This window comes from Nuphar pumila, chromosome 14 (genome assembly GCF_984573655.1).
Source record: "Nuphar pumila chromosome 14, dmNupPumi1.hap1.1, whole genome shotgun sequence".
Taxonomy (NCBI): domain Eukaryota; kingdom Viridiplantae; phylum Streptophyta; class Magnoliopsida; order Nymphaeales; family Nymphaeaceae; genus Nuphar; species Nuphar pumila.
Genome location: NC_143262.1, coordinates 72,231,191 through 72,258,034, shown reverse-complemented (window position 1 = coordinate 72,258,034; position 26,844 = coordinate 72,231,191). Strand labels below are relative to the sequence as shown.

General features: G+C 36.4%; 2 protein-coding genes across 6 annotated transcripts in view; one reads left to right on the top strand and one right to left on the bottom strand.

Moving 5' to 3' along the window:
* Window positions 1-7,073, top strand: part of UBP27 (ubiquitin-specific protease 27) — a 31,392-nt gene extending 24,319 nt beyond the window's left edge. For 3 of the 5 annotated variants that reach the window (XM_089987626.1, XM_089987625.1, XM_089987623.1), the window contains one exon: window positions 6,437-7,073. In XM_089987626.1, coding sequence (XP_089843752.1) covers window positions 6,437-6,721 — 285 coding nt within the window. In that variant the 3' untranslated portion in view covers window positions 6,722-7,073. The remainder of the gene's footprint in view (window positions 1-6,436) is intronic. The other 2 variants (XM_089987624.1, XM_089987627.1) reach the window with 2 other exon arrangements.
* Window positions 7,074-11,803: 4,730 nt separating this feature from the next.
* Window positions 11,804-14,079, bottom strand: LOC149816952 (phytosulfokine receptor 2-like). Its single transcript, XM_089987443.1, has 2 exons — window positions 13,668-14,079; window positions 11,804-12,702 (listed from the first exon to the last, which is right to left on the bottom strand). Exons 1-2 carry the CDS (start codon window positions 14,016-14,018, stop codon window positions 11,956-11,958), a joined length of 1,098 nt encoding a protein of 365 aa, XP_089843569.1. The 5' UTR covers window positions 14,019-14,079; the 3' UTR covers window positions 11,804-11,955.
* Window positions 14,080-26,844: the final 12,765 nt, after the last annotated feature.

The window sequence follows — 26,844 nt, the reverse complement described above, 5'->3', positions numbered from 1 at the left end:
GAAAGATAGTCCATTGCTTGGAGCATTGTTCTCCAATTTATTCAATAAAGCTCTTTATATTTTTGCATTTAAGTTCTCTTTTGTACCTTTGTGTACATTGTTCTAAATGTTCTTGTGCCTTTGTGCACCTTTCCCTTTGTGGTGGTTGTGCGTATTTAGCACCCTATCTCTCTTGAGATATTTTCACAATATTTTGGTAAGTTTGTGTTGTTACTTTAGTAGAATTATTTTTTTATTTTTGCTTTAAAATTTACAATCTTATTATTGTTATATATATATATATATATAGTCGTGTCTTCGTGTCCAAAATTTTTGAAATTGCTCTGCACCCGTGTCACACCCGTACCCGTACCCGTACCTGCACCCATGTGACATAGGGTTTAAATAATCAAACTGTGTTGGAATTAGAGGATTTTGGGGCAGCTAAGGATCCAAATAAAAGTGATGTTAAATAAAGGTTGGAACAAGTCTGCGTTATAGTATATATATTTCTATTGATGTAATAGGTAATACCTATTAGGGGTATTTTTTGTCTTTTTACTAATTGTAATTAGTTGTGTTCACTAGGGACACTTTACGGATTTTATTTTTTATTTTTTACTTTTTATCAAGGGCATTATTGTCTTTATAATGCCCTTGATCCAAAGCGCCATTGGGGGTGCTCCCAATGACTAGAAATATAGCCGTTGGGAGCAGTCCCAATGGCCCTTTGGGTCCCTCTATTGCGTATAAATAGAGGATGAATCCCCTCTTGTATGTATGCTTGTCTCAAACACTTATTGAAATAAAGATCCTATATTTTTTATGTTCTCTCTCTTGTCCACTAGTGGGTTTTGTGTTTGTGTTTGTATCTTGACTAGAGTGACCAGTCGAGGAAGTGGGAGCGGGAAGTGATTCAGGAAGCAAAAGCGGAAAGCGAGGCACTTCTAAAACTTTAGGAAGTACCTGGAATCGTCTCGGAAGTGAAAAGGGAAGCGAAGGGGAAACGATCTAGGATTCGAGTGGAAAGCAAATAGGAATCGAGTTTTCTTGATATTAGGCAAAATAAAATTTGTTAAAGGCTCCAAGCCCCCCCCCCCCCCAAAAAAAAAAAAAATACAAAAAAACAAAAAAACTTACTTCATGATATTGGGAAGCGAGTGGGAAACGAATGGTAAGCATGCTTCCCATTTAAAAAGGTCACTTCTATGCACGTTTCGAAGGCGACATGTTTCACACTTCCCCTATAGCATTTTCGATAACCCTGATCTTGACCCATAAGTGATCTTTTGTTGTGTACACTTTTGTGTATTTGTAAAGCCCACAAGCGGCATCCTATAGTGTAACGACCCCGAATTGACCTTCGAAAATTTTGTGGAATTATTTTTTAACGAATAAATTATTTTAAAATATTACAGAAAGATATCCCAGGGACCCGAGACACATTACAGATTTAATATACACAATCCAACACATAGAATAAATCAAACCTGAGTTATCATATTATAATTGTCGCTCTCTCCAACAAGCCGGTACCTTCATCATTGAGCCTTAGTACCCGAAAAACATTTTTAAAAATGGGGTAATGACCGAAGTTCTCGTACAAGACCCTCTCAAAGTCTAACAGTAAGGAAATTAACATAAATCAAATCAAATATAAGTTTAAGAGGTCTCAACAAGCATCACATGTTATAAGCAGCTCAATTCAGAAAAATAATAACATCAGGTCAAGACGACAAAGACGTCAAGGGAATGGATTAAAAAAAAACTCAGATTGCAAAGACATCAAGGTATTGGATTAAATCCCTTGTTGAACAAAAAAATAATATCAGGTCAAGAAGACAAAGACGTCAAGGGACTGGATTAAAAAAAAAACTCAGATTGCAAAGACGTCAAAGAATTTTTCAGTTTGAAACAACAAAGATATTGAATATAGAGAAAAAAGGAACACAACTCTTGACGTTATTTCAAAACAAAAAGAGGTTTCAGATTGACGACAAAAAATCAGATGAAGAAACGATATTTCAAGACAAATAAGTTTCAGATTGATGACAAGAAAAGACGATTATGAAGAAAAACAACTTTAAGCAGTTTCTTTAGAGAAGAAGAAGACCAGGTTTGAAAGAAACAAGAGAAAGTAGAAAGAGACAAAGAATCAAGGATCGAAAAACAATCTTAACTTGGAATCTAAGATCATCTCCTTGTATATATACCTTTTGGAAAAACAATCCCAGGTCCAACTTTAACACTGCTCTGATACCATGTTAAAATTTGCCGTCCAGATTCACCTGTGCAGGGAAGAAGAACAACAGAGAGAAGGGGTTGCAGAAAGTCACGTTCAGAACTATCATAATGTGACATTCAGAAATATATATTTAGGGGTTATAATAATTAGGGTATGAAAATACCCTCGGATAAAAAACAGAATTACAAGATAACAATAAACAGTGCGTCAAACAACATTGGGTCTTAGATCGAAACCCATGTACCGTACGACTTCTTTTCACATACTCCCCATAGATAGGGATAAAACCTTGGCATGTCCCACATCCCTTGCCTTAATGACCTTTTTGTAATCTAAGAGTAGCCTTTTCTCTCTCTTTGTCTTTAAGAGATTCCTCTTTTGTAACACCATCCTCCCCACAAATGGATTTTATGAGAATAGGTTGAGGTTTCGATATGAAGCCATCAACATAGTCGCACAAATCTTTGCCCACCAAAATTCTTTTCATAGCAAGACCTACATGTTATAGTTTTTTCCATCAAATTTGATGGGAACAACCGTAACTACTTTTTTTGCCATTGTTCTAAGAAAAGAAAGAGTAGGGGAAGAGAATAGATAGAGAGAAGAGACGAAGATTGCAAGAAATATGTTGAAGAAGTTTAATGTCATACTTCTCGAGACAACAAACCAACGAACTAATGCTCTACCAACCTCACGATCTTCTTCTTGATATTTATGTACACGTTACAACTCAAGAGCAATGCTCTTATACCATGTAATGAAATGGACAAAGTAACATAATAACAAATGATACAATGACGTCTTATGGGTCAACACAAGATTACAATCACATAAGCCACTTATGGGCCAAACACAAACATAAAAAAAGTATAAGATCTTATTAAGAGAATGCTTGAGAACAAGCTTAACATACAAGAGGGGTTGCCTATTTATACACAAAAGGAAGCAAAAAAGAGCCATTGTAGTTGTTTAGAGCACTTCCTAACAACTAAAAATATAGTTGTTAGGAGCACTCCCAACATCTCTATTTCAAGAGCATTATAAGGACTATAATGCCCTTGATAAAAATAATAAATTAAAAAAACAAAAAAACCTAAAGTGCCCCTAATGAACACAACTAATTACATAATAAAAAAATACTAAAATACCCCTAATGGGTTTTACTTATTACATATTATATCAAGATATATATATATATATATATATATATATAAGAGAGAGAGAGAGAGAGAGAGAGAGAGAGAGAGAGAGAGAGAGAAATGGGTCCGTGCTAAATGGGTTTTTCTGCTCTTTTGGTGGTTTTTTCGCAGTTCTGACCCCATAAATGTGTTGGGCATGATCGATTTACGAGGAATCCACACCTCGATCATGTGTTTTGGATGAAAAAATGATATTTGGAGCCTCAAAAATTTACAAAGATTTTGGAACGTTGAGTTTTCGAACGTTATAAAAACCCACCCATGTGTCGGAATCAAACACTTCAAGAGCTGATCCATATAAAATCAAGTACATAAATCACATATGTATAGTCAAAATTTAAAAATAAAACAAAAAAAATCTGAAAAACTCATTTAGCACAGACCCATTACTCTCTCTCTCTCTCTCTCTCTCTCTATATATATATATATATATATATATATATATATACCTTAAAAGAAGGCCCCATACATCCGAGTAAACCAACTTAAAAGGTTTTGTAGGAAGGAAAGTTCTATCATTGAAGGGAAAGGCTTTAATTTTGCCAAGAATGCATTCATTACAAGAAAATTCTTTTAAATTACAAAATTTTCCAAAAATAAGAATGAGTTTCATTTTGGGTGCAAAAGGATGTCCAAGTCTTTTATGTCATAAGTACAAGTCCTTTTCAAAAGCACTACATGTTACATTTGTAGGTACACTAAAAAAGTCCCATGTAATGTAATCCTTCTTTATGCCCTTCCCAGTTGGCTTCCCTAACTGGTGATTATACACCCAACAAGATTTAGATAAGAAGGCGACAACATACCCATGACCACAAATTTGAGAAACAGAAAGAAGGTTGAAGCTCAATTTTGAAATAAATCTAATATTTGAAATCAATTTTTTTATTGTTTTCAATTATTTTTTCAAAATTCTCCTTTCATTTGATGTTTAAAATGGTTCCATCCACGATAGAAACAAAAGAAGGGTTTGAAATTGGTTTACACTTGGATAAGTAAGAGGAGTTAGGTGTCATGTGGAAGGAGGCACCAGAATCAAGAAGCCATTTGTCTATACCTGAAATAGTTTTAGTTGAGACTGTTGCTCTCGAGACAGTGGATTCTTTCATTACTTGATGAATAGCCTCAGTTAATTTGGCCATGCTCCATTCTCCAATGGATTTCTTGGATTCCTCTTGGCTTGTTCCAACTACATACTTGCCCTTTTTAAGTTTGGGGGCATTCTGGTCTAATATCACTGATTTCACCTTTAAGGGCCTCCACTATTATTTTTGTTGAAATGTGGAGGCCTATATGTCTTGGTAGAGGTCCCAGGTTTGGAGTCTGCAAGCACAAAGTCGTTGAGTTTATTCTCCTTGTTTCCCTCAATCTTTCTTCCCCAATACTCAACTCGGTGGGAGTCTCATGAAGGGTAGGAATGAATTATCTATAAGGGAGCATCATTCTTACCGCTTCAAATTCGGGTCTCAAGCTGTTGTGGAATGTAAAAAATTGTTCTCTCGACTTGCTCTTGCCGAAGACGAAGTTCTCCAGACGCCTCCCATTTAGGTTTCAAGATGGCTAATTCTCTCCATAATAGAGCCCCACTGAACTTCTGCTCGTGTAGTATTCCCGAACAGTCTTGTCCCGTTGCTTTATGGAGATAATTATTTTGTGTAGATTCTACCAATGGGCAATGTCTTTTAAAGTGTATGTCTCTCAGGAAATCTCATGTTTCTTTGGCTATCTTGAATCTAACCGCACTATTAAGAATGAAAGAATTCACACTGCTCAATCCAAATAAAAATTTTCGCATTATTCATGTCTTTTCTCATATTCAAGAGTAGCCACAATTTTCTCTTTTCATGTAAAGATTTTATGTTCCCATTCACTATCTTGGTGAAGGAGAGTTGAGGTTCCGGACAATCTTTAATGTATTTGATCAATCCTTTGGACAAAATATGATTCTCTATGGTGGTAGCCCAAGTCAAGTAACTGGACCCATTCAATTTGATGGGCATGACAAACACAAATTCTTTCTCCACAGTAAGCAGAAGGAAGGATGGCTTGAAGAGGAGTGAGAGATACTTGAGGCTCTGGCAAGTACTCTAAGCAAGAGATGCACTAATATGAACAGTCGAGTAATATGATTGCCCACCTCTGATACCATGTAATGAAACAAGGAACAATACAAGAAATAAGAATAGGCACTAGGCCCAAATACAAGCCACTAGGGCAATACATGAAGCCACTAAGGACAATAACACATGCAACAAGAGAGAGAGTCTCGTAAATGAAATTATAATTATTATAGAAGAAATGTTCCAAAAAACATACAAAGAATGGCTTCCCATTTGCAGGTGCATGTATGTTTTGCAATTTACACAAAACCGCATCCCTGCACCCTTATTTTAGAAAAGAACCATGTTGTACGAGTCATATCTGCGCTATACCATGTAGTAACACTCATACCTGTGGCATAATTTTCAAGAAATTGTTGTTAGGGATCTTGCCCATAGTTGATTGGAAGTGTGTGAATTCACTTCGAGCACCAGATATGTCTTCCTCCATAGTTCACAAATATCAGTGTTATCCTGAATATAACATGATATTGTGGCAAGGTAAAATATCATGATATTCCCAAATCCCAAGTTGCCTTTTTAAAAATTTGTATTTTCTTGATATTTTTTGTGCTTTTCAGTTGCCTCTTTAAATTAAACATGGTTCCTTTTCTCATTCCTTATTCCTTTATATTTCAAGACTTTTATTCATCTTTTTATGTTATTAAAAAAAATACTGTTAGCAATTTTTTATTTATGTCGTCTTTATTTTCTTTCTGCAAAAGATTTGTGGAGATTATAGAAAACCTGCTGTATCTCAACAAATTGCCTCCAAGATATCACCAAGAATGGTACGAGGATACATTTAGAATGGATCCAGTGCCTGTTAGGCAATCTGCATGATCCTAGAGTTCATGTTGAGGCATTTCCTCTTATAAATGTGCCTTTTGATATATTTCCTGGATTGGATGCAGAGAAGCGATAGCTCTTATATGGGTAAAGAAAGCTGTATCTATAGTCTTGTTTCTGTTGTACAACACCATGGAAGATCCGGTAGTGGCCATTTCACAGTCTATAGGAGAGTAAAAGTAGAATCAATCTGCAATGACCTTTCATTTGATACTTTGAGGAATGGTGGTCGTTTAAAGACAACGTGGCTCAGAATTTCAGATTCTTATGTTTCAATGGTGCCAGAAGAAATTGTTCTTGCATCAGAAGCAAGCTTACTCTTCTATGAGCGACTCAATGGGACAGTATAAATCTGCTGTAAAATCTCAACTACTGGTATCTCTCTCTCTCTCTCTGTTATTTTGTAAAAGTTTTAGCTGGTCATTCTGCTAGGTGAAAGTGGTTGACTGCTGCAACACTTATGGCACACTTACCCGATAATTTGAGCCACATCAGCTGAATCTAAGCTCACAAATTCTGACAGTTTAGCTAGTTATGGAAGGTTCTTTGAGCTCATAGGCTGAAGTCATGCGGTTTGCCCATGGTTTGCACACTTCATCTCTAAATCTTTCAAGTTGTATGAATAATTTTTTCATCATCTCTTGTGCACAGAGATTGATGTACCAAAGTGCATGTTTAATAGAGATTAAGTTCCAGTTTTGCATTTTGATGGCTCCAAATCTTTTGGATTCCATTTCAACTGACATAGTTGTTTAGGAAACACCTTTAGGTTGATTGATGATTGTCAACCTGCATTGTTGAAAAATGTATATGTCGAGGCTTGAATGTAGTTATGTCCCTCCTACAGTGGAAGTTTGTGGTCTTGCAGGATTTGTTCTTTGGATCTACATTTGTGGGGATTCATGAATTTGCTTTTTTCTCAATTTATGAGTGATTTTAGTTTTTTCAACAGAGAAGATGAAAACGTCACCTCCATTTATTTTTTTCTCACAAAACTGCTGGGAAACATTACTTGAAACCATGATTACATATTTCAACAGAGAAGATGAAAATGTCACCTCATTTATTTTTTTCTCACAAAACTGCTGGGAAACATCACTTTGAAACCATGATTACATAATCACTAATTACACATCCTGTGGATTAGATCTACTTTAGCAACAACCTAAGTCACAGGGATTCGGCCAACCGGGTGCCGCACCCGCATCGACACGATGCGACGCGGGTGCATGTGCGGGTGCGGTCAACCAGACCTTGGGTGTGGTCAATGCACCCAGGGTCATTTGTGTCTAAATTTAGGACTGAAAAAAAAATCGCCCGATGTTTTATTGGTTAAGAGGAGGTGCCCTAATCCTCCCGAGCCTCCCTCCTGAAGCCGACGCCGACATCGTCTCCGACGCCGATGGTCTCCGACTCCTTCCGGCCGCTCCTCCTCTCTCCTTCTGATTCTCTCTCTCTCTCTCTCACTCGCTCTCCATCACTCACAATTTCTCTTCTCACTCTCTCTCTCTCTCTCTCTTCTCTCTGTCACTTTCACTAGCTCTCCGTCACTCTCACATTCTCTCTTCTCTCTGTCACTCTCACTATCTCTCTCTCACTCTCAGTCGCTCTTTTTCTCACTCTCTCTCGCTCTCCGTCACTCTCACAGTCTCTCTTCTCTCTGATTTGTATTATACGTGTGTCATTAGCATGATTTAGGGTTTTTATTAATAAATTTTTTGGACATTTCAAAAAAATTTCAATAATGTTATTTGGGGGTTTTGGGCATTCCGAAAATTTTTCAATAATGTTATTTGGGGGTTTGGGGCATTTCGAAATTTCTCGATGAATTGATGATGCTATAGAGGTATAATAGTTAATGAAATTTGTATTTAGTTTTTGGGTATCTTTGACTATTTGATTTTGGGGCTTTTGATTCTATGCTAAAAAATAAAATGGATTTTGTGGAGCTTGATCAAATGAATGGATTTGGACTGTTAAAACTTCAAAATTATATATATAATTTTTTACATTTTTGCCCTGCCGCACCCCCACACCCAAGGTTTTTTAAAGTGCCGCATCCCCGCACCCATGTGACATAGGCAACAACAAAGCTGCATGTGACCAAAAGATTTTATGCTTGGTGCTTTTTCCGTTCTTATAAATTTGTTCATCTTGTCATGCGATATGGACTGCATCTTTCAATGAATCAATGGTACAAACTATATTATATTTATGAATTGCAAAATCTGGGTCGAGATCTCCCCGACCATCACTCAAACAATCGATATAAACTGCCCAGATCACCATGTTGCATTTTTCTTTACTAAAGTAGATCATGTTTGTCTTGTTTGATCTACTTTTTAATGTAACCTCTCTGTCTGTGCGTATGTGTGTGTGCGCGTGCGTGTACCTCGTTACTAGCAAGATCACTTGAACTATGATAACGGGAAGAATGGAAGTTATTATACTGACTTTTTATTGCTATGGGATGTTCTTGATGTTAGTAAAAGAAAAGAAATTTTAAGTTTAGATATTTATAGTAACATGGTTTGTTAGTGCAAGAAGCTGTAGGGCTAAATCTTGCAAAATTCATAGAACAAACATTAGTACTTGTTGAATGAAGGAATAAGTACAACAATTGATAAAGATATTAAGTAGAAGCTGGAAAATGCAACTGATTGCTACGGTTTTTTTTTTTCCTTCAATCCATAAAATTTTCAAATAAGAAAGCTCATGGTTGATATGGAGTGGATTCTATTATTCAATATTCTAATCTGCGCCCATTCAACAGGAATTGAACCATTGTGATTTGCCAATTATTAGTTGGGTAATTATTAGTTGGGTGCTTTAATCACTTAGCCATGGATTTGTCATCAACAAATGGTTGTCTTTAACTGAATTTCAACTAAAATAAAATCTTTTGCTTAGGAAAAATCAATGAAACAGCTTCTGCCATCAGAAAAATGATACAACATCAATCAAATTCTATCTTTTCTTATTGAGAGATCAAGAATTCTTGTTGTTTCTGTCTTTCATGGATCAAATTTGATTCGGTGGTGCCTTTCTCAAAGAAGCATTTTGTAGATATTGCTCCTCAGAACTTGTGAAAGCTTCAAAATAACCGACCAGAATTTTCTCTAAAGCTAGTAAGGTTCTCAAACGTGTTTTTTATATTTAAAGTCAAAGGATGCTACTAAGAATCATCTTTTTTTCTGAATACCATGTCACTCTTCCACTGTCATAACAAACAGTTGGTTGGTGTAGCTGTTACTAACCTGTTAAATATAAATTTATAGGTGTTAAAGAGGCCTCATAATTTGTTAAAATTGTTTCAAATGGGTTATTTATAAGTTCCCATTGGTAACCACTTGCACTTGAATTTCAAGGGTTAGCGTAGTTGGAGTGGGCCTTGGCTGGCATACCATGGTGTTTTAAGCCCCTGGGGACGGCGACTAAGTCTCCATACCTCAGGCTGTGGTTTCCCTGTGTAAAATATGAAAAAACTATGCTATTTTCCTGGACCACTAGATCAGACATAGTCTCTAAGGTTTACTTGGCCTGCTACAACAGCCATCCAGCTAGGTGGTGGCTCCATCATTGTATTACAGATAAAATATGAACAGGGCCAACATTTTTACAGTTTCCTTTTACAATCAATAAATGTGCAACTTTCGGATCTTAACATGTACAGACCTCTATTGTGTGCTGGATGTAGAAGGGAGTGGATTCTTGCTGCTGTGTAGTTGTCTGAGTCCAAACATTGACAAGCAGTTTGGCCCTTCTTCTTGGATATGATGATCTTGAGGGGTTTATGGTCTTGATCATGTGCATTTAATGTTACAGATGATACATAGGGCGTGTTGGATGCTCTCTCATGAAACTTGACTAGGATCACGAATTCCAAAACTGGTTGCAATTGTGATCATAATCATCTGCAATCTTGACCATGCAAACATGCATCATCTTGTAAATCATTCTGTCGGCCTTCAAGCAAGAGTTTCCATCATGAATGCAAGTGGGTAGGACCTACTATTGCACTTAAACCGAATTGTGGGTTCCATTGTGTTTTCAAGTGGGTAGGACCCAACGTTGCAAAGGCATGGAAATGAGATCTTTATCATTTGACATATAACCTCACAGGCACAGCTAGCTCAATGTTGCAATGCTTAGGAATATACAGCTCATGGTCAAAAGCAAGCGAAAGTGTCCAACCTTCTCCACACGACAAATTCTTGAAAAGATGTGGCTCTATTATTTAGCTACTTCACATGCTGAAGTGCCCTTAAGTTTTTCCTCGAGGAACAGGGAAACCAACCCCATAATAGAGACCTAGTTGCGCTGGCTATGCCTGCCGTACTTATGGTTGCTGTCCCGGTTATGTAAACCTATGATGTGCCACTTGGCCCCAGGGTTATTCTGTAGGAACATGAACAAAAGTCTGAACAAAGGTTGCCAGGAAGGGAACAGAATAATAAACATGTTGGGAAACAGAAACTGGAAACTGGAAGCAAGATTTTAAAGTTCATGTGAAACAAGAAATGTGATATATAACTACTGCTAAATGGGTACTTTACCCTTTAACTGATTGTGTGCGCGATCAGCGGCGGGCATGTATCCAAGTAACATTATATATATATATATATATATATATATATATATTGTATGTGTGGAGTAAAAGTGCAAATGTGGACAATATGGATGAAGAATATTATAAGTTTATGTAAACTTTACTTTTTTTTACTAATATTACGATAACTAATAAAGATTAATAATTTTTATAAAATATATTATTATATTGATTGCAACTAAAATTAGTAATTAAAATTTTGAATAACACACGTCAACTTTTTCATTGAAAAAAAATCTTATTTAAGAAAAGCTCGCAGAAAAAATAAGGGAAACATGTTTCCCAAACAAGGGAAATAAGTTTCCCATATAAAATTAGTAGGTTTCCCATGTGATGTGAAATAGGTTTCTCACAGGATGGAAACTGGTTTCCTATGTTTTTTTTTTCCACAAGTTTCTGAAACACATGATTTCCTGTTTCTAAAATAGTTTCCCAGTAAACAAGTTCCCCACATTTTTGTGGAGTTTCTGGTAGCCCTGGTCTGAACAGACCGAACTGCATGCGGTCATTGCTGTGCAGTGCACACCGGTATTTGTCAAGTGATAGATGTAGCATTTGTATATAGCATGTTGGGATGGCCTAGACTAGAGAATAATAAAAGTTACCAGAGTAGAGAGTGGCTTCACCTTGTCAGCTTCAGTATCTCTCGATGTTTTTAAGAAACAGGGTTTTCTATATATATATATATATATATATATATATATATATATATTGTCAAGGGGAAATCCCAGTTCAGGTGGTTGGGTCTAGGTGCGATTTATGCTGTATGGCCCACTCTCAAGCGGTTAAAACCCTTTTGTTGCTCACCATGTAGCCTGCTAGGTTCTAGGAAATATAGTTTTATTTCAGCTATGATTCTCTCAATCAGTTAATTTGTAAGAGAGAGAGAGAGAGAGAGAGAGAGAGAGAGAGAGTAAATAAATAGTGACGGATGCATTTGATAATGCATTAAATCCCTCATCAAGGGGGACGTGTTCATATCTGCATTTGATCCAGCATAGACACAACCTCAGCCATTAGAGGTCGCCCTCTAGGGTCATCATTGGTACACATAGAAGCAATCCTGAAGAACTCTTTGACACTGGCTTCTAAGGCATCGTCTCTGAGGACTTGATCAATGGCATCCATTTCCCTCTTCTCATCCACCAATCGCTTAGCCCAGTTCACTAGCCACACCAACTTCACCCTCCCATTCTCCACCACCTCCTCCACAGCAAGATTTGACCTCTTCTTTGTGGCCACTTCGAACATCAGCACTCCAAAGCTGTACACATCACCTTTCATGGTCGCCACCAATCCTTCCTTGTACTCCGGCGGCATATAGCCCATTGTGCCGGCCCCTTGGGTTGATACATGAGAGTGACTTGGGTTGATCCTCCGAGCCAACCCAAAGTCAGCAATGTGAGCTTGGAACTCCTCATCAAGAAGCACATTGCTGGCCTTGATATCGCGATGTATGATCCTTGGGTGACACGCATCGTGTAGAAAGGCAAGCCCGGCCGCAACGCCTTTGATGATCTTGACCCTGATGGGCCAAGTGAGTCTGGCCGATAACGAATCTGGTGGTTCGGTGTGGAGCCACTGGTCAAGGCTGCCATTGGCTACGTACTCGTAGATAAGGATTAGGTCCGGCCCGTCCTTGCAGTAGCCAAGGATCTTGACTATGTTGTCATGGCTGACTCGGCCCAGAGTTTCCATCTCAGCTTCAAATTCACGCCGGCCCTAACAAGTTATAAGCATGGGACTCAATGTACATGAGAGAGAGAGAGAGAGAGAGAGAGAGATCTTTCATATTAAAAGCTGCCTGATAATTGAAAGTGCCAAGCAAGAGATTTCAGAGTAACAAAGCCATTGGTTGGTATTGCCTAAAAGAACAGTATTAAACCGACGGGGGCTAGGAACAGTTAGTGCACGTCACTTTGTGTTGGGACGTTGCAAGTTCAAATCCTAATGGTATGATTGTATAACTGGTGAGGGTCTGCAGGTTGCCTATCAAGAAAAGAAAGAAAGAACGGTACTAAAGCTCAATAGTGAAACTTGGTCCCATACCAGATGGTTGGAGCCGAGCCCCCATTGGTAATATGGTTCTCCAATTATACGGTGATGTTGGGGGTGCCATAGTCCCAAGTTACAAAACTCTAGATGCAAAGCACCATTTCTCTTTTTGGATAATCAAGTCCATGTGGTCTGAGTGTTCTACCCCAATTTTCGATGGTAATCAATATTACTTGAAGGATTATATTACAAAAAGAAGCGCTTAATGCTAACTCTATACAAAGATCAAAGGCATGTTTTTCTTTTTGTCCCGCAAATTTTTAGATTCTAGATTTATCCAAGAAAATATATGTTGGTAATTCTAGAAATAGATAAAGTAAGAATGGCTCGAAAATAACATTCGTTGTTTGATCAGGCGTCAAAGTGGCCGTTGAAAAATAATTTTCTAATGAGTTCGTTCAATCGCTTTTAACCAAACTCTTTGCCTAATGTTCCAAGGAGCGACTCTACCAAGAACGACTCACTGTAAATAACGGGTTATATTTCTGAGAAATTTTAGAAGCGAAAGGTTAGACATTGGCCATTATCATTTGTTTCACCAAGAAAGCCTTTTATTTATAACCAATATCAAGTGCCGAATTTTAAAATGACCCGTGAAAAACGGGATAGAATGAATATAACGGGGACTCTACCTGGAAGCAGTCGCTGCCCAGCTTCTTGACGGCGACGAGCTGGCCGTCGGCGAGCCGGGTCTTGTAGACGAGGCCAAAGCCGCCGTCGCCGATGACGCCGGATCTGTCGAAGTTGTTGGTGGCAGCGATCAGGTCCGGCATCGAGATCCGGTGGAGTGACCCATCGAAGTAGGTTGTGCTCCCGAATTCCGTGGCCGATTGCGGCAGCAGACTCCGAGAATTGGCAGACTTCTTCCAGCAGAAGAAGCGGAGGAGGAGCAGGACGACATAGACGACGGCCACACCCGCCAAGCCACCGGCAACGGTGACGACGGTCAGCAGTAGCGGGCTCAATTGGGCCAGCCTCACCATGGCACGCCCTACTCCCTTCTTCCTTCTCTGCACTCTGAGAGAGAGAGAGAGAGACGTTCTTTTCTTTCTCTCTCTCTCGTGTTCGATACGAGGGGAAGTAAACCCTGCTGATATTTCTGGGTCTTCGAGAGTCGTTGTTGTTGTCGTTTCCTCTCTCTCTCTCTCTCTCTCTCTGCTTTTCTCTGTCTTTGGTCGCACATATTATGATAATGATGACACAGGTCCAGTCAATACGGCTTGGGTTTGAAGAGCAGCCCGTGACCCAGCCTAAACTCATTTGTAGGTTATTTTTAATAAAATTAATAATTTATTTTTTAAAATGCAAAAACAATTAATAAAAAAATATATAATTCAAATTTTCACATCTGTCAAAGTATCCAAATCAAAAGTTCATAAAAATATTTCTTCTACTGCATAATATTTGAACTAATAAATCAACACCAATTTTTCAAAATAACATAGAACACGATCTTGATTTCTAGTCCAACTATGCAATACAACATTTGGGCATGATCTTGCTCTCAACAATTAGAAGTTCTTTTTTCTTTTAGATTTATCATTTTCTTTATCCGATGAGCTATCGCTATTATGGACACTAGTGATATCCCCGTTATAAAATAAAAGGCAAATATACCTCATTAAAATCTATAAGAAAAAACCAATCAAAACAATGACAAACATGTTCCATATATTTATATGTAACAAACATAAACCACTAACAGACCACAATCTTAAGAGACAAACATGACTCTTGGTTTCTATTGAACAAAGACACTTGGCCTACAAGGAACCCGCTCATATGGTAGGAGCATATTTCCATGAGTACTTTTTTTTTCCTTTATTTTTCATGAACAACTCTTTCACAATTACACGTGACATCTGTTGCTTGTGCCAATACTTTTGAAACAAAACCATTATATACGTTGAAACTATTAAGAACATGATACTACACGACCAAAAAGAACATGTTCACCAACCTTTTGACAATATCTCTAGCTTTATGCCTCATTAATATAGTTACTCATGCTCAAGTATGCTTGCAACCATTTCCACTTGCTCCATCGGTTCTCAGGGATGTGGTTGTTGGTTACTTGACCGAGGACTTACAGTTTACACGATGAAGGTGACAGAAAAAATTCAAGAAAACCTAATTCCTAAATAAATCCAGTCCCATAAAATTAGCTTTCTTTTTCTTTTTCTCTTAAAATTAGTGCAAGGTAAATAGTAAATAATTAACAAGTTCCAGTGTACTCAACTAATTATCTTTCTAGTTTTCATAAAATTAATGCAACTAATTAGGTAAATAATAATAGTTACCAAGTTACTATGTAATTAATCAATTTATTTAATTTTTATATTATTAAAAAATTAATAAACTAATAAATAGTGCAGCCTCGTCAGAACGGCCCGATAGCCCACAGACAGATTTGAACCTGGCCCACTGTAAACACCCCAATTTTTTCACATTCGCTCACAAATCCTTTCCGCTTGCCACTGGGGCCCGCTCTCTAAATCCTTGAGGGAATCAATTGGTCGACATCTGAGCCAAGGCTATTCAGAGCTCGAATTTTGCCCCAAATTCAAATATTTTAAAATTTAATCTTTATTTTGGCTCAAATTCAGTTATCAATTATCATCCTCACATGAGAATTTTTAATTCCTCTTTTTTGCCAGGGATCTGGGGGTTTCAAATCCATTATCTAGGGTTTTGCATTTTTCGTATCATTGCATGTCATTTCATATCATTTTATTGTATTGCATGATATTGCATATCATTTTTTAGATCCAGCATTCTCGTTTTCAAAATCTTCAATCCATATTCGATTTTAAAAATTTTCTTTCGAAATCAATTTCAAAAACTTGGGTTTTAGATCGATATTTGTCATTTATCAACTCCCAGGATCTTAGATTCCTTTATTTCAAAACAATTTCCTTAGAAAGCGATCTAGATTCGTTTTAAACTCAATTTTTAGCTAATCTTAATTCTCGGATGGGACCTATCTAGGTGGTGTCTTTTCTGGATCACTTATTTTATTTATCAAATTTTTATTATTTCAGAGTTTTAGTTGATTTAGGACTCTGTCTTTTTACCTTTTAAACATTTTCAAACTTTCATTTTATTGGTTTTAAATCAGAGGTAGCCTTACCCCTTGCCCATTTCTTTTATTTTGGCCAAAATTTTAGAGTTTCAGTCAAACTAGGAGTCTATTCCGGAGTTTCAGTCGAATTAGGACGCTATCTTTTATTTCTATTTTAACCTGTTTTCAAGAAAATCTTTCAAAAGAAACAAAAAAATTAGAGTTTTAGTCCAAGCAGGACTCTGTTCCAGAGTTTCAGTTGGATTAGGATTCTAACCCTGACTTCATTTTTGGGAAAATCTTTCAAAAATTTCTTCATCTATCTTTCAAAAAATCAAATTTCAAAATTTCAGGACTTTATTTTAGAGTTTCAAAATTTTAGGACTCTGCCCCAGAGTTTCAGTTAGTTCAGAACTTTACTCTGATTTCATTCTTTTACTCATATTTTACTTATTTTTCGAAAACAGATCAAATTCTCAGAGTTTTAAAATTTTAGGACTTTATTCCAGAGTTCCAGTTGATTAGGATTCTAACCCTGATTTCATCTTTTATTTATTTTCATTATTCTCTGAAAAAGATCTTTCAAAACGTCTTTGTTTGTCTTTCAAAAACCCAAATTTAAGAGTTTCAAAATTTCAGGACTCTAGTCAGAGTTTCAGTTGGTTCAGGACTTTAACTTTCTCAAATTTATTCTTTGCTTTTATTTTCACCTGTTTTAAAAACTCTTTTTAAATCTTTATTCTAACCTTTTCAAAAACTCAGAAGTGGGGCCCACACAGTTGGCACCACAATCGAAAAAGTGTCAACTCATTCAAAACTCTAGTTGATTTAAAACTTTTGATTTTAAACTCATCTTTCATTTTTAACCTCTGTTGAAAACCTTTATTGTCAAAACCATTTTTTTTAAAAAACAAGTGGGGCCCACACTAGGTGGCACCACATTTGAAAGTGTTTAGGTCAGTTTAAGTTTAGTTAGTGTCCTACTCAGGTTAGAACTTTGAAAAAAGTTAAAATTGATTTTAAATCCCATTTTCACCCCAGTATTTTAAACCTTGGTTTTAACTTGTAAATAAAGCTTTAAAAAACAAATGTGGGCCCGCATAAGTGGTGCCACATTTGAGATTTTTCTTAAACCACTAGGAGTATTAGTTAGGCTTAACTAATGTTAATTAGGTAGTACCTTGATAGGTTAAAACTCTACCAAAAATCGCCCCCTTACTTGGCCTATCTTAATTAATTAAAGAATTTTGAAAAATTCCAACTCTTTAATTAAGAGTTGGAAACTCTATAAAAAGGGGGCCATAAGGGTCGACCCCCTCATTGTGTTCTGGCTTCTTTCTTGCTCCCTCTCTCTCCTCTAGCAGCCTCTCTCTCAAGCTCCTTCTTCCTCCATTGTTGCAGCCACAAGGGAAGCATGGAAAAAGGCTTATATCTGGATAAATCCTTCAATTTGAGATATTGTTGGATAAATCCTGAAAAGTTGACATATTTTCACGAATAAGTTTGCTAATTTTATAGGGAGGTTTAATATTAGATTTTTCTTTATTTATCTTTTCTTCTCTTTAATTTATTATTGATGTAAATTCAATTGTAACCCTTGAATAAAAATTTCCTTTTCTGCTTAGATTAGGGCTACATTGCATATAGTTTATTTTTTTTTAATGATACCAATGCGTGATGGATGATAATTCATGCATATTCAAATTCACAATGGTCTACACCAATGGCACATGCACTCGCTTCTAAGGAGTTAATAAACTCGATGAGTTCGTATTTGTGGTATAGTCAGAATACGAACAATATCCAGATTTATCATCTTCTTTTAAGCCACAAACGGCCTATACTCTTAAGCTATTTTCAGAAATCATGGCATATTTTCAAAAGTTTTCTAAGTATTTTTCCTTTTATAATCAAATGAGATATATTCAATACACATTCGTGGCCATAGTCAAAGATATGTAATGAATTTATTTCATCTAAATTCTATAAGGCACAAAAATCCTTTTTCTCAATGATTTTCTCAAAAAATTCTTTAAAAAATATGTTCTAAAAATGCATTTCATGCATCATTTAGGTTTAGACTGCATCTTGAAAGGATTTCATAGGGCCACACACCCATTCTTTTGATTAATTCAAAAGTTCAAATATGAGAAAAACTGATTTTCTTAAAAACACTTGGATTTTCTTCAAAAATCGATTTTCTCAAAACATCAGGATCTTTTAAGAAATCGATTTTCCTCCTCTTCAAAGCACTCTCTCAATGTAATTCATGATTTTCAAAGTGTCCACTTTTTCTTGATATTTTCCAAATCTTCGAAGCATGCATTAGGTTTTCAATCTGCATTTTTCTAAGTCATAGCACATGCTTGATTCTTCATGCATTTAGGAATAGAACATCGATTTAGACAGTTGAGCAAAGCAAAGCATAAGGTTGACCCTTGGTTTGATTACCCTTGGTTATGGCACCTGGAACGGTTGAACCTCGTACCGACAGGCAAGTCCCATTCCTCACAATTTTCTCGCATTTTAAAACGGAGGCGAGTTATTTTCAAAATGTCAGTTTGACTTGCAAAAGTAAAATTTTGCAATGATAACAAGTTTGGAGATCGTGATGGGACATGTCTTTGCGTGATCAATCGAGTGCTTTGCTTTATTCAACTTGTCAAAATTGTGTTCTATAATATTAGCTTTATTTCATGTGAACCTAGGAGCCTAGAATCAAACCCAACTGACATGGATTTCATATAGACTTAGGCATGGTTTGGTAGGATTGATTGAGGAGGCATTATTCATGCTCAATTAGACCTAGGTCTAATACAATCCTCCTCAATCTAGGATCTGATTGAAAACAATGTTTGCTTCTAAAAAATCTTTAAAATTCTACTTCTTTAGGTCACTAGAGCCTTCTGTTTTCTTGCATGTTGATCATACCACGTTGCTGAGCTTTCTTCTAGAACCATAGTTTGGGACAAAGCCTCACAATTGGGCCACCTACTTGGGTTGATTCCCCCTACCACGTACCGAGGGCCATAGTCCAAAGTATATCAGCAGATGCTCAAGGATGCTGGAAAATATGAGCCTAGAATTAGAGAAATTCTTTTTATGCCACGTACATCGAGCCTCGGCTCAAGTATATCAGCATAGCATGATTGGACACAGATGATCTGAGCTTTAGAGTTAGGATTAGGGTCCTACAGCTATTTCAAAATTTTGTGCATTTAGAGTCAACTTTTTAGAAAATGTTGTATACACATACTTGTTTGTGCAGGATGTGATTGAATTTATTTTCCTTTATTTTCTTATATTTTTCAATAATTTTTCTAAAAATCCTGGACAATTTTCAAAGTTTCTTATTTTCCACTTATTTCTTGCATTCTCTTTTATTTTTATAAGGATTTTATAAAACTCTGGATGATTTTTCAAATTCTCTATTCTTCAAAAGCTCCAAGAGATTTTCCATCATTCCTTTCTTCTAAATCTTGAATCTTCAGCTTTATTTTGATCCTGCCTGCTATTTTCCTCAAGAAAAATCGTGTGTTTTCTTATGGATTTCAATCTTGTTATTCGTTTTCAAAATCTCTTCATCTTATTTTCAAGTGAATTCTCTGATCATAGCAGTAGAAAATTATCTGCCCACCTTCCCTTTTGGGTTTACCTTAGTTGTGTACTTCCTTCGTCGGAGTAACAACGCAATTGTCATAATATCAATGACGACCCAATCTCTGGTAATGGGATATTCTTTCAAATTGTCAACCTGATCGTCAGATTTTTCTCTTATCCTTTTCATTCAAATTATTGCCCTAAAAAAATTTCCTCATTCTAACCATCCCCTTTGTCATACAGAGAGTATCGACATTGTTGAGTGGTTCAGACCAGATTAGGCAAGAAGATTGTACCATATCAGCGCATCAGCAATATTAGCAGCAAGCAATAAAGGATGAGTTCCCCAAGTTCGGCTAGAGGACAGGGTCAACAAGGTGGCAATGACATCAATCCCGCCATGTATACCTTATTCCAGAAGATGATGGCTAAGATGCAATCAGAGCAAGCTAAGTCTAGCTCAGGAAAGGTGTCATCCAGGAAAAAGACTAATGGCAAAACCATAAGGAAACATATCAAATTCGCTCGAAAGAAGATTCAGTAGGATAGCGAGTTTGAAGGGGCATGTTCAGCGAAAGAAGATTCTAAAGAAGTACAAGAGTTGTTCATTCAAGAGCCTGAATCTATTAACCAGTTGAAGAAGCAGACCCCAACAGTCGATGATCCGATCTATCTTCAGCTGAAGGAAATGACCAAGATGGTCAAGGACCTGCAGGCTTGTGATAAGGGCAAGAAAGTCTACAACAGTGATGATTTCTATGATGACCTAGAAGGGGATGATAGTCTGAAAGATCTCCCCCACAAATTTGTCAAATTCGATGGGACTGGCAATTCCAAGGCTCATCTAGCCATGTTCTTTGTGGAGTGCAACCGATTCAAGAGAGACAATCAAGCTTTGTTCAAATATTTTCCACGCAGCTTGGATGAAGATACTTTTACACTTGGAAGGCACAACAACCAAATGGTATTCTGAGCACATCAATCCAATCGAGTTGCGAGAGTTTGATAAGGTGGTCAACCTTTTTATCGAATGATTCTTATTCAATACTGAGGCCTTGCCCACATTGAACCATCTCTGCGGCCTGAAACAGAAAGAAGACGAAAAGGCCAAAGACTTCATTCACAAATGGAGATCCACTTGCAATCGAATGAGGGATCCAATATCAGAAGGGCATGGATTATCAGTGATCCTTAATAATTTCTTCCAACCTCTGAGGGGCCTGATCTCTATCTCCCCGACGTGATCCTTTGTCGAATTAATAGAACAAGCCGAATGACTCGAAATGGGGATAGAAAATAGTGTATATGAGAGCCTCGCGCTCTCAAAGAATAGCTCAGACGTTAAGGAAAAAGTGTGAGCCACTTACGCAACCAACACCATGGGCCAAAACAGTAGCAGCAGCATGAAAGGCAAAAAGGGTGATGCCCTCAAGCATGATAACAAGTCTTCTAGCTCCTCACAAAAACCAAGCACTCGAGAAAAGATAAAGTGTGATGGTTGGGGTTATGACTGCGAGTTCACTCCTTTAGATCAACCGCTTGAAGAAATTCTTGAATACCTGCTCAAAAAAGATATGATCAAACTTCCAAGAGTTGTTGATCCTCCAGTCACCCTAGAAAAATGAAAAGATCATTTCTGCAAGTTCCACCGAACAATGGGGCATGATACTAAATGTTGCTTCATCCTCAAGAACATCATTCAAGACTGCATAGACGAAAAACTTCTTGTGGCAGACAAAGAAGAGGACCAGTCGACCATCTTAACCAAACCTTTCCTTGATCACTCAAGAAAATGACAATGCCAATATCTTCTCCTTTCTTTTATTTTGCTTTTGTCATTTTGAAAAGATGATGTAGTCCCAATTCTTTCCTTGATTTATCATGTCTCTTCAATGCATCAATAAATTTATCAATTTTCCTTATAGCTTGGTGTTATCTTCTTTATTATTTTTGTAAAATATCTTCTTGCGAGGAGTGACCTCTTTCAAAGTGCCTCCTGAATCAATCAAGAAGCACATCGTCAATCTTTTCCTTTTTATCTTCAGAGAGTGTTCGTCAAATATCAATTATTTATCCTTTCGTTCAATATCTTACTCCCTAGTTATACTGGGACATTTTTTTTTTGAAAATTTGTTTTTACCTCAAAACGTCTTATATACAGACAGGATCTAACAAAGTCTTTCACTATTCATTTGCATTCATTTACATTTATTTGCACTCATTTGCATTCATTTGCATTTATTTGTATTTTTTGTATTTATTTGCATTCATTCACATTTATTTGCATCAAATTCATTACCCATTCATGATAAGGGATAATCCTAAGACTCCTGGTAGTTACCCAAGTCATCGTGAGGGTGAAGAATGAAAATCTTTCATTACAATCATCAGGCACTTTCAAAACACCAATCTTTTTTAAATTCAACCTTCAGGTCGAGTCTTTTATCGAAATCATTTTTTTGCCAGTCATATCAAAATTAACCTTCAAGTTAAGCCTATCCTAAATTCAGTTTTACACTGGTCGAACTACTCCAAAATTTAATCTTCGCACAAGCCAAGTCAATCAAATCCAATTTTTGAATTGGTCCTTCCAAACCCAGTTTAGCACTGGTCCTTCAAAATCCAACTTTCGAGTTGGTCCTTCAATCAAATCCAATTTTCGAATTGGTCATTCCAAATCCAGTTTACCTTGGTCTTCAAAATCCAATTTTCGAATTGGTTCTGCCAAATCTAGTTTACCCTGGTCCTTCAAAATCCAATTTTTGAATTGATCCTACCAAATCCTGTTTTGCGTTGGTCCTTTTACAAAATCCAGCTTTTGAGTTGGTCCTTCCATCAAATCCAGTTTCACATTGGTCCTTTTACAAAATCCAGCTTCGCGTTTGTCCTTTTACAAAATCCAGCTTTCAAGTTGGTCCTTCCATCAAATCCAGCTTCATGTTGGTCCTTTTTACCAAATCTAGTCGGTGTGCTGGTCCTCTCACCAAATCCAGTCTGGTGCTGGTCTTTTAGAATTCAACTTTCGAGTTGATCTTTTATCAAATGCCGAGTATTTTCAAGGGAGAATCTAGCCACGGATATGTCAATCGATTGACAAGCACTTTCTTTCACCAAGGATTTCAAGATATTTTGTCAATTTGCTATAAAAAATAATTGTTGATCTCAAAATCTTTATTGCACAAAATTTTACCTCATATTACCTTCAGTATTCCTTCCAAAAGGGTAAAGCTTTTGCGAAAGAAGAAAATTCAAGTTTTTTCTGTTGGTCAACCAAAAGGAGGAAGAAAAATCCTCGATATGATTAGCGAAGGAAAAATTCAATGAAGTTGAAAAGCCATAAGTGAACTGATATTAATCATAGCTATGATATATGAAATTCCACTAGAGGTGGGAATAGTGAAATATGAAATAGATCGATAAATTAAAAAATAAATGCAATAAGGCACAACACATAAAACACAAGATTTATACTGGTTCAGTCGAGTCACTGACCTACATCCAGTCCCCAAGCAAAACACTTGAGCTTTTCACTATAACATCCGAGTTACCGGATAAATAGTACAACACCCTCTTCCTCAGAGGTCTTCTTCTCTCAACAGAGAAGGGGAACACCCTCTTCCTCAGAGGTCTTCTTCTCTCAACAGAGAAGGGGAACACCCTCTTCCACAGAGGTCTTCTTCTCTCAACAGAGAAGGGAAAAATCCTCTTCCACAGAGGTCTTCTTCTTTCAACAAATAAGGAATACAGTGAATAACAGAAAGTTACAATACTTCCTATAGAACCTTCAGAATGATATGAATGCACGAATGAAGGATTCTCAGAATGTTCTGTTCTTTTCACTTAGATAATTCTCTTTGTCAAAGAGTTATTCTTGACTTTTTCTCTTTCTTTTTCTAGGCTCTCTTTTTCAAATATCGAATAGGAATTTTTCTCGTTGTAAGCTTACATGTCCTTGTTTGAAGAACTATTTTGTTTGTGTTTATATAGCCGTCAAAAAATAGTCATTGCCTTTTTGAAATGAATGTCTTTTTGGGATGTGAGATGTCAAGTCATTTTCAAAAACAACTTTATGTATTTTTTGAAAAAGTCTTCTTTCTATAAGTGTAGTATTTGGGGTACACTATTCGTTGTAGTATTTTAGGTATGATATATTTTATGTAAAAAGTCTATTTTCATAATAAATGATGTGTAGTACATTGAACGTTGGATTGTAAATCATCATGTAGTTTTATCTTTATTCAAATTAATGATTTGTAGTACTTTAGTATTTTATTTAGAAATCGTCACTTCTTTACTTAAATGGGTGTAAGTACAATAAATGCTTTGAGTTCTTTATTTTGTAAATAGTCATATCTAAAAAATACTTTATGATGTGCTATTTAATGTCTACAGAGAGAATGAGGACTTTAAGCAAGTCAACATTCTTGAGTGGGGTTAAGATAGTCATTTCTAAAAAGTTTTTGAGGTGGTATTTAATGTTTTACAGAAAGAATGATAACTTTAAGTAAGTCGACTTTCTTGAGTTGTATAAAGTAACTAAAGTTTTTTCTAAACATATTATAATAATATTAGTTTTCTTTATTTAGTTCAACTAACCGATTTTTATGATTGTCTTTTCCTTACATACTTGAAATCATTACTTTTTATTTCTTTTCAAGTTGTCTTGTACATGATAGAAAGTACAATTAATGCTTTTGAAATCATGAGCTATTATATCTTGTCAAAATACCATTTTCATAAAAGTTTGTAAGAAGGTACGATGATTAGATTTCAAAAAGGTGCTTTTTGAAAATGTCGTATGCTTTTATGAAACATAGCTTTTGTGAAAGAGTGACTTGTATGATAAAAGCATGTAATATGCAATATGCATGCTTCTGAAGGTTCTGTTACATATGACTCTAAAGAAGAAAAAAATCTTCATCTTTGAAGTAGCCGATCTCTTTAGATGATCTTTAAGAATGAATGGCCCATCAAGCTTTTTCTTCAGAGTATGATTGCACCAAGGTTGTACTTGAGCAAGAGGTCTCCATCCTTTTTGGGTGAATTAACCTTGCATCAAATACTCGTTAAATACATGACAAATCATATCCAGTCATAATATAACATTATTCATGAAGGCATATTATCATATGATAGTGTATCATATTGTGTGTCATCAAAATATAATTTCTCAACATTCTCCCCCTTTTTGATGATGACAAAATATGCTCCCTCTGTCAAAAATGCCATTATGCATAGTAATAATATCATAAAACATGCATAAAAAATATAGAAAATGTCAGAGTACTTTTCTCCAATATTGGAGACTGGTTTTTCTCCCCCTTTGTCATGGACAAAAAGGAGGAGATCAGATTATAAAGGTTATTACAGACCAATAAATAAAACAGTTCATTCTGAGCCGGATGAGGGGTGAAACTTCTGAAGCAATGCATCTTGGCCGATTTTCAGAGATTCGAAGGCTTGATGCAGAGATGTTTGACTCTTCAGAAGGAGATCCTGGGTGTTCTGTACATCGACAATTGCTGAAAAGATGTCGAGTTCAGAAGTTGCTGCTGGATCTGCTTCTTGAAGGCCTTCGTCGTCAGAGTTGAGTTGAGGGGACTCTTCCTCAGGGAGGGAGGAGTCATCAAAAGTGCGGTTGGAGTAGTAGACGACATCGGTTTCAAGATGTATTTGGAAGTATTGAAGGATAAGGGTGATGAGGTACCTGAAAGGAAGAGAGCGAAAAGATCGAAAGTTAATCATGTTATTAAAGATTACACTGGACCAGTTTATTGGAAAGGCACAGAAGATTGCATAGAGAAGGAGTGAGATTTCATTGGCAATAAATCCCTTAGAAGGCAACTTAGGGACTACATTTGAAGAAAGGATCTATGACAACAACAGAGCATGAGACTTCAAGTTGCTTATGTGCCACGGAAGATGGGTTGAGCGAGTGGAGAGGAGGATTTTCTTAAACACAGTTCGGTCGATAGGAACTATGTTAGAGAGCTCAATGTCGTAGGAAGAGATATTTAGAATGCAGCCTAACTGAAAATGTTGAAGGAGATGACTTTTCCATGAATCATGGAAGTGATAGTGGAGTGGTCGTGGTCGACTGAAAGATTTGTGTAGAAAACTTTGATGAGATGTGGATAAATGGTCATAGATTGGGGAGAGGCTAGGACATGAATAAATTCGGAAATTGAAGTTTGTAGATCAAATGATGGAAAAGCTTCAAGATGAACTAACTTGCCGGTTTGGATGGGCATGGTGCTAATGGAATGATATGTGTGAATGAGATATGGAAATCTCAGATCCGAAGCTTCAATCATGTTGATGTCGGATGATCTTGAAAAGGAGGTCATTTTCAAAGGGTTTGAGAGAATGAAAGCTTTTGAAAGAAAATAAGGACTTGGAGAGGGTAAAGGCTTGAAGGATGATAGAGATTTTCGAGTAAATTGGTGAGGGATGAATCGATCTATTAAATAGAAAGAAGAAAATAATTATGAGTGACATTTGAATTTTAGATTTTAGTTGAAAAGAGAATACATGAGTTGTAACTTAAAGCTCATGTGAATGATAGATCAAATCATTATTTGGAGGATAGTGTTGATAGAATAATTTTAAACATTATTTTTCTACTTAGGGAAATTTTTATAGTGTGAGAGTCTGTTGATGTTGTAATGTGAGACACAACTTGAGTATGGAGTGTTTTATTGGAAGTAGTAAAAAAATGAGAATAAGATGGGATGAAAGAGTAAGCCTAAAGAGGAGTGTTCTTTGATAGATTTTGAAGATATCCACGGGATGTTGTGATGAGTAAAGGCAATTCATGAAAAGAAGGTGTAGAAGTATTATAGATCCATATCATGTGAGATGAATAATGGCCTAATAAAACAAGCAACTTTAAATGATCTTTTACTTTATGAGAAAGTATTCTAAATTCGTGAAAGATAAATTTAGAAGAAGACAAAAGACATACATGAGTGAGGAGTAATGATTTCTTATATAAGAAGTATTTTATGGATATGCGTGGAAGGAGTGAGAATAGACATAAAGAAAGGGTGATGTTCTATACGAATTTAGGGTGAGATAAAAAAGGACAAAAAAAACTTGATGCTTGATATGAGATGAGTGACATAAAGCAATGTCATGATTGACATGAA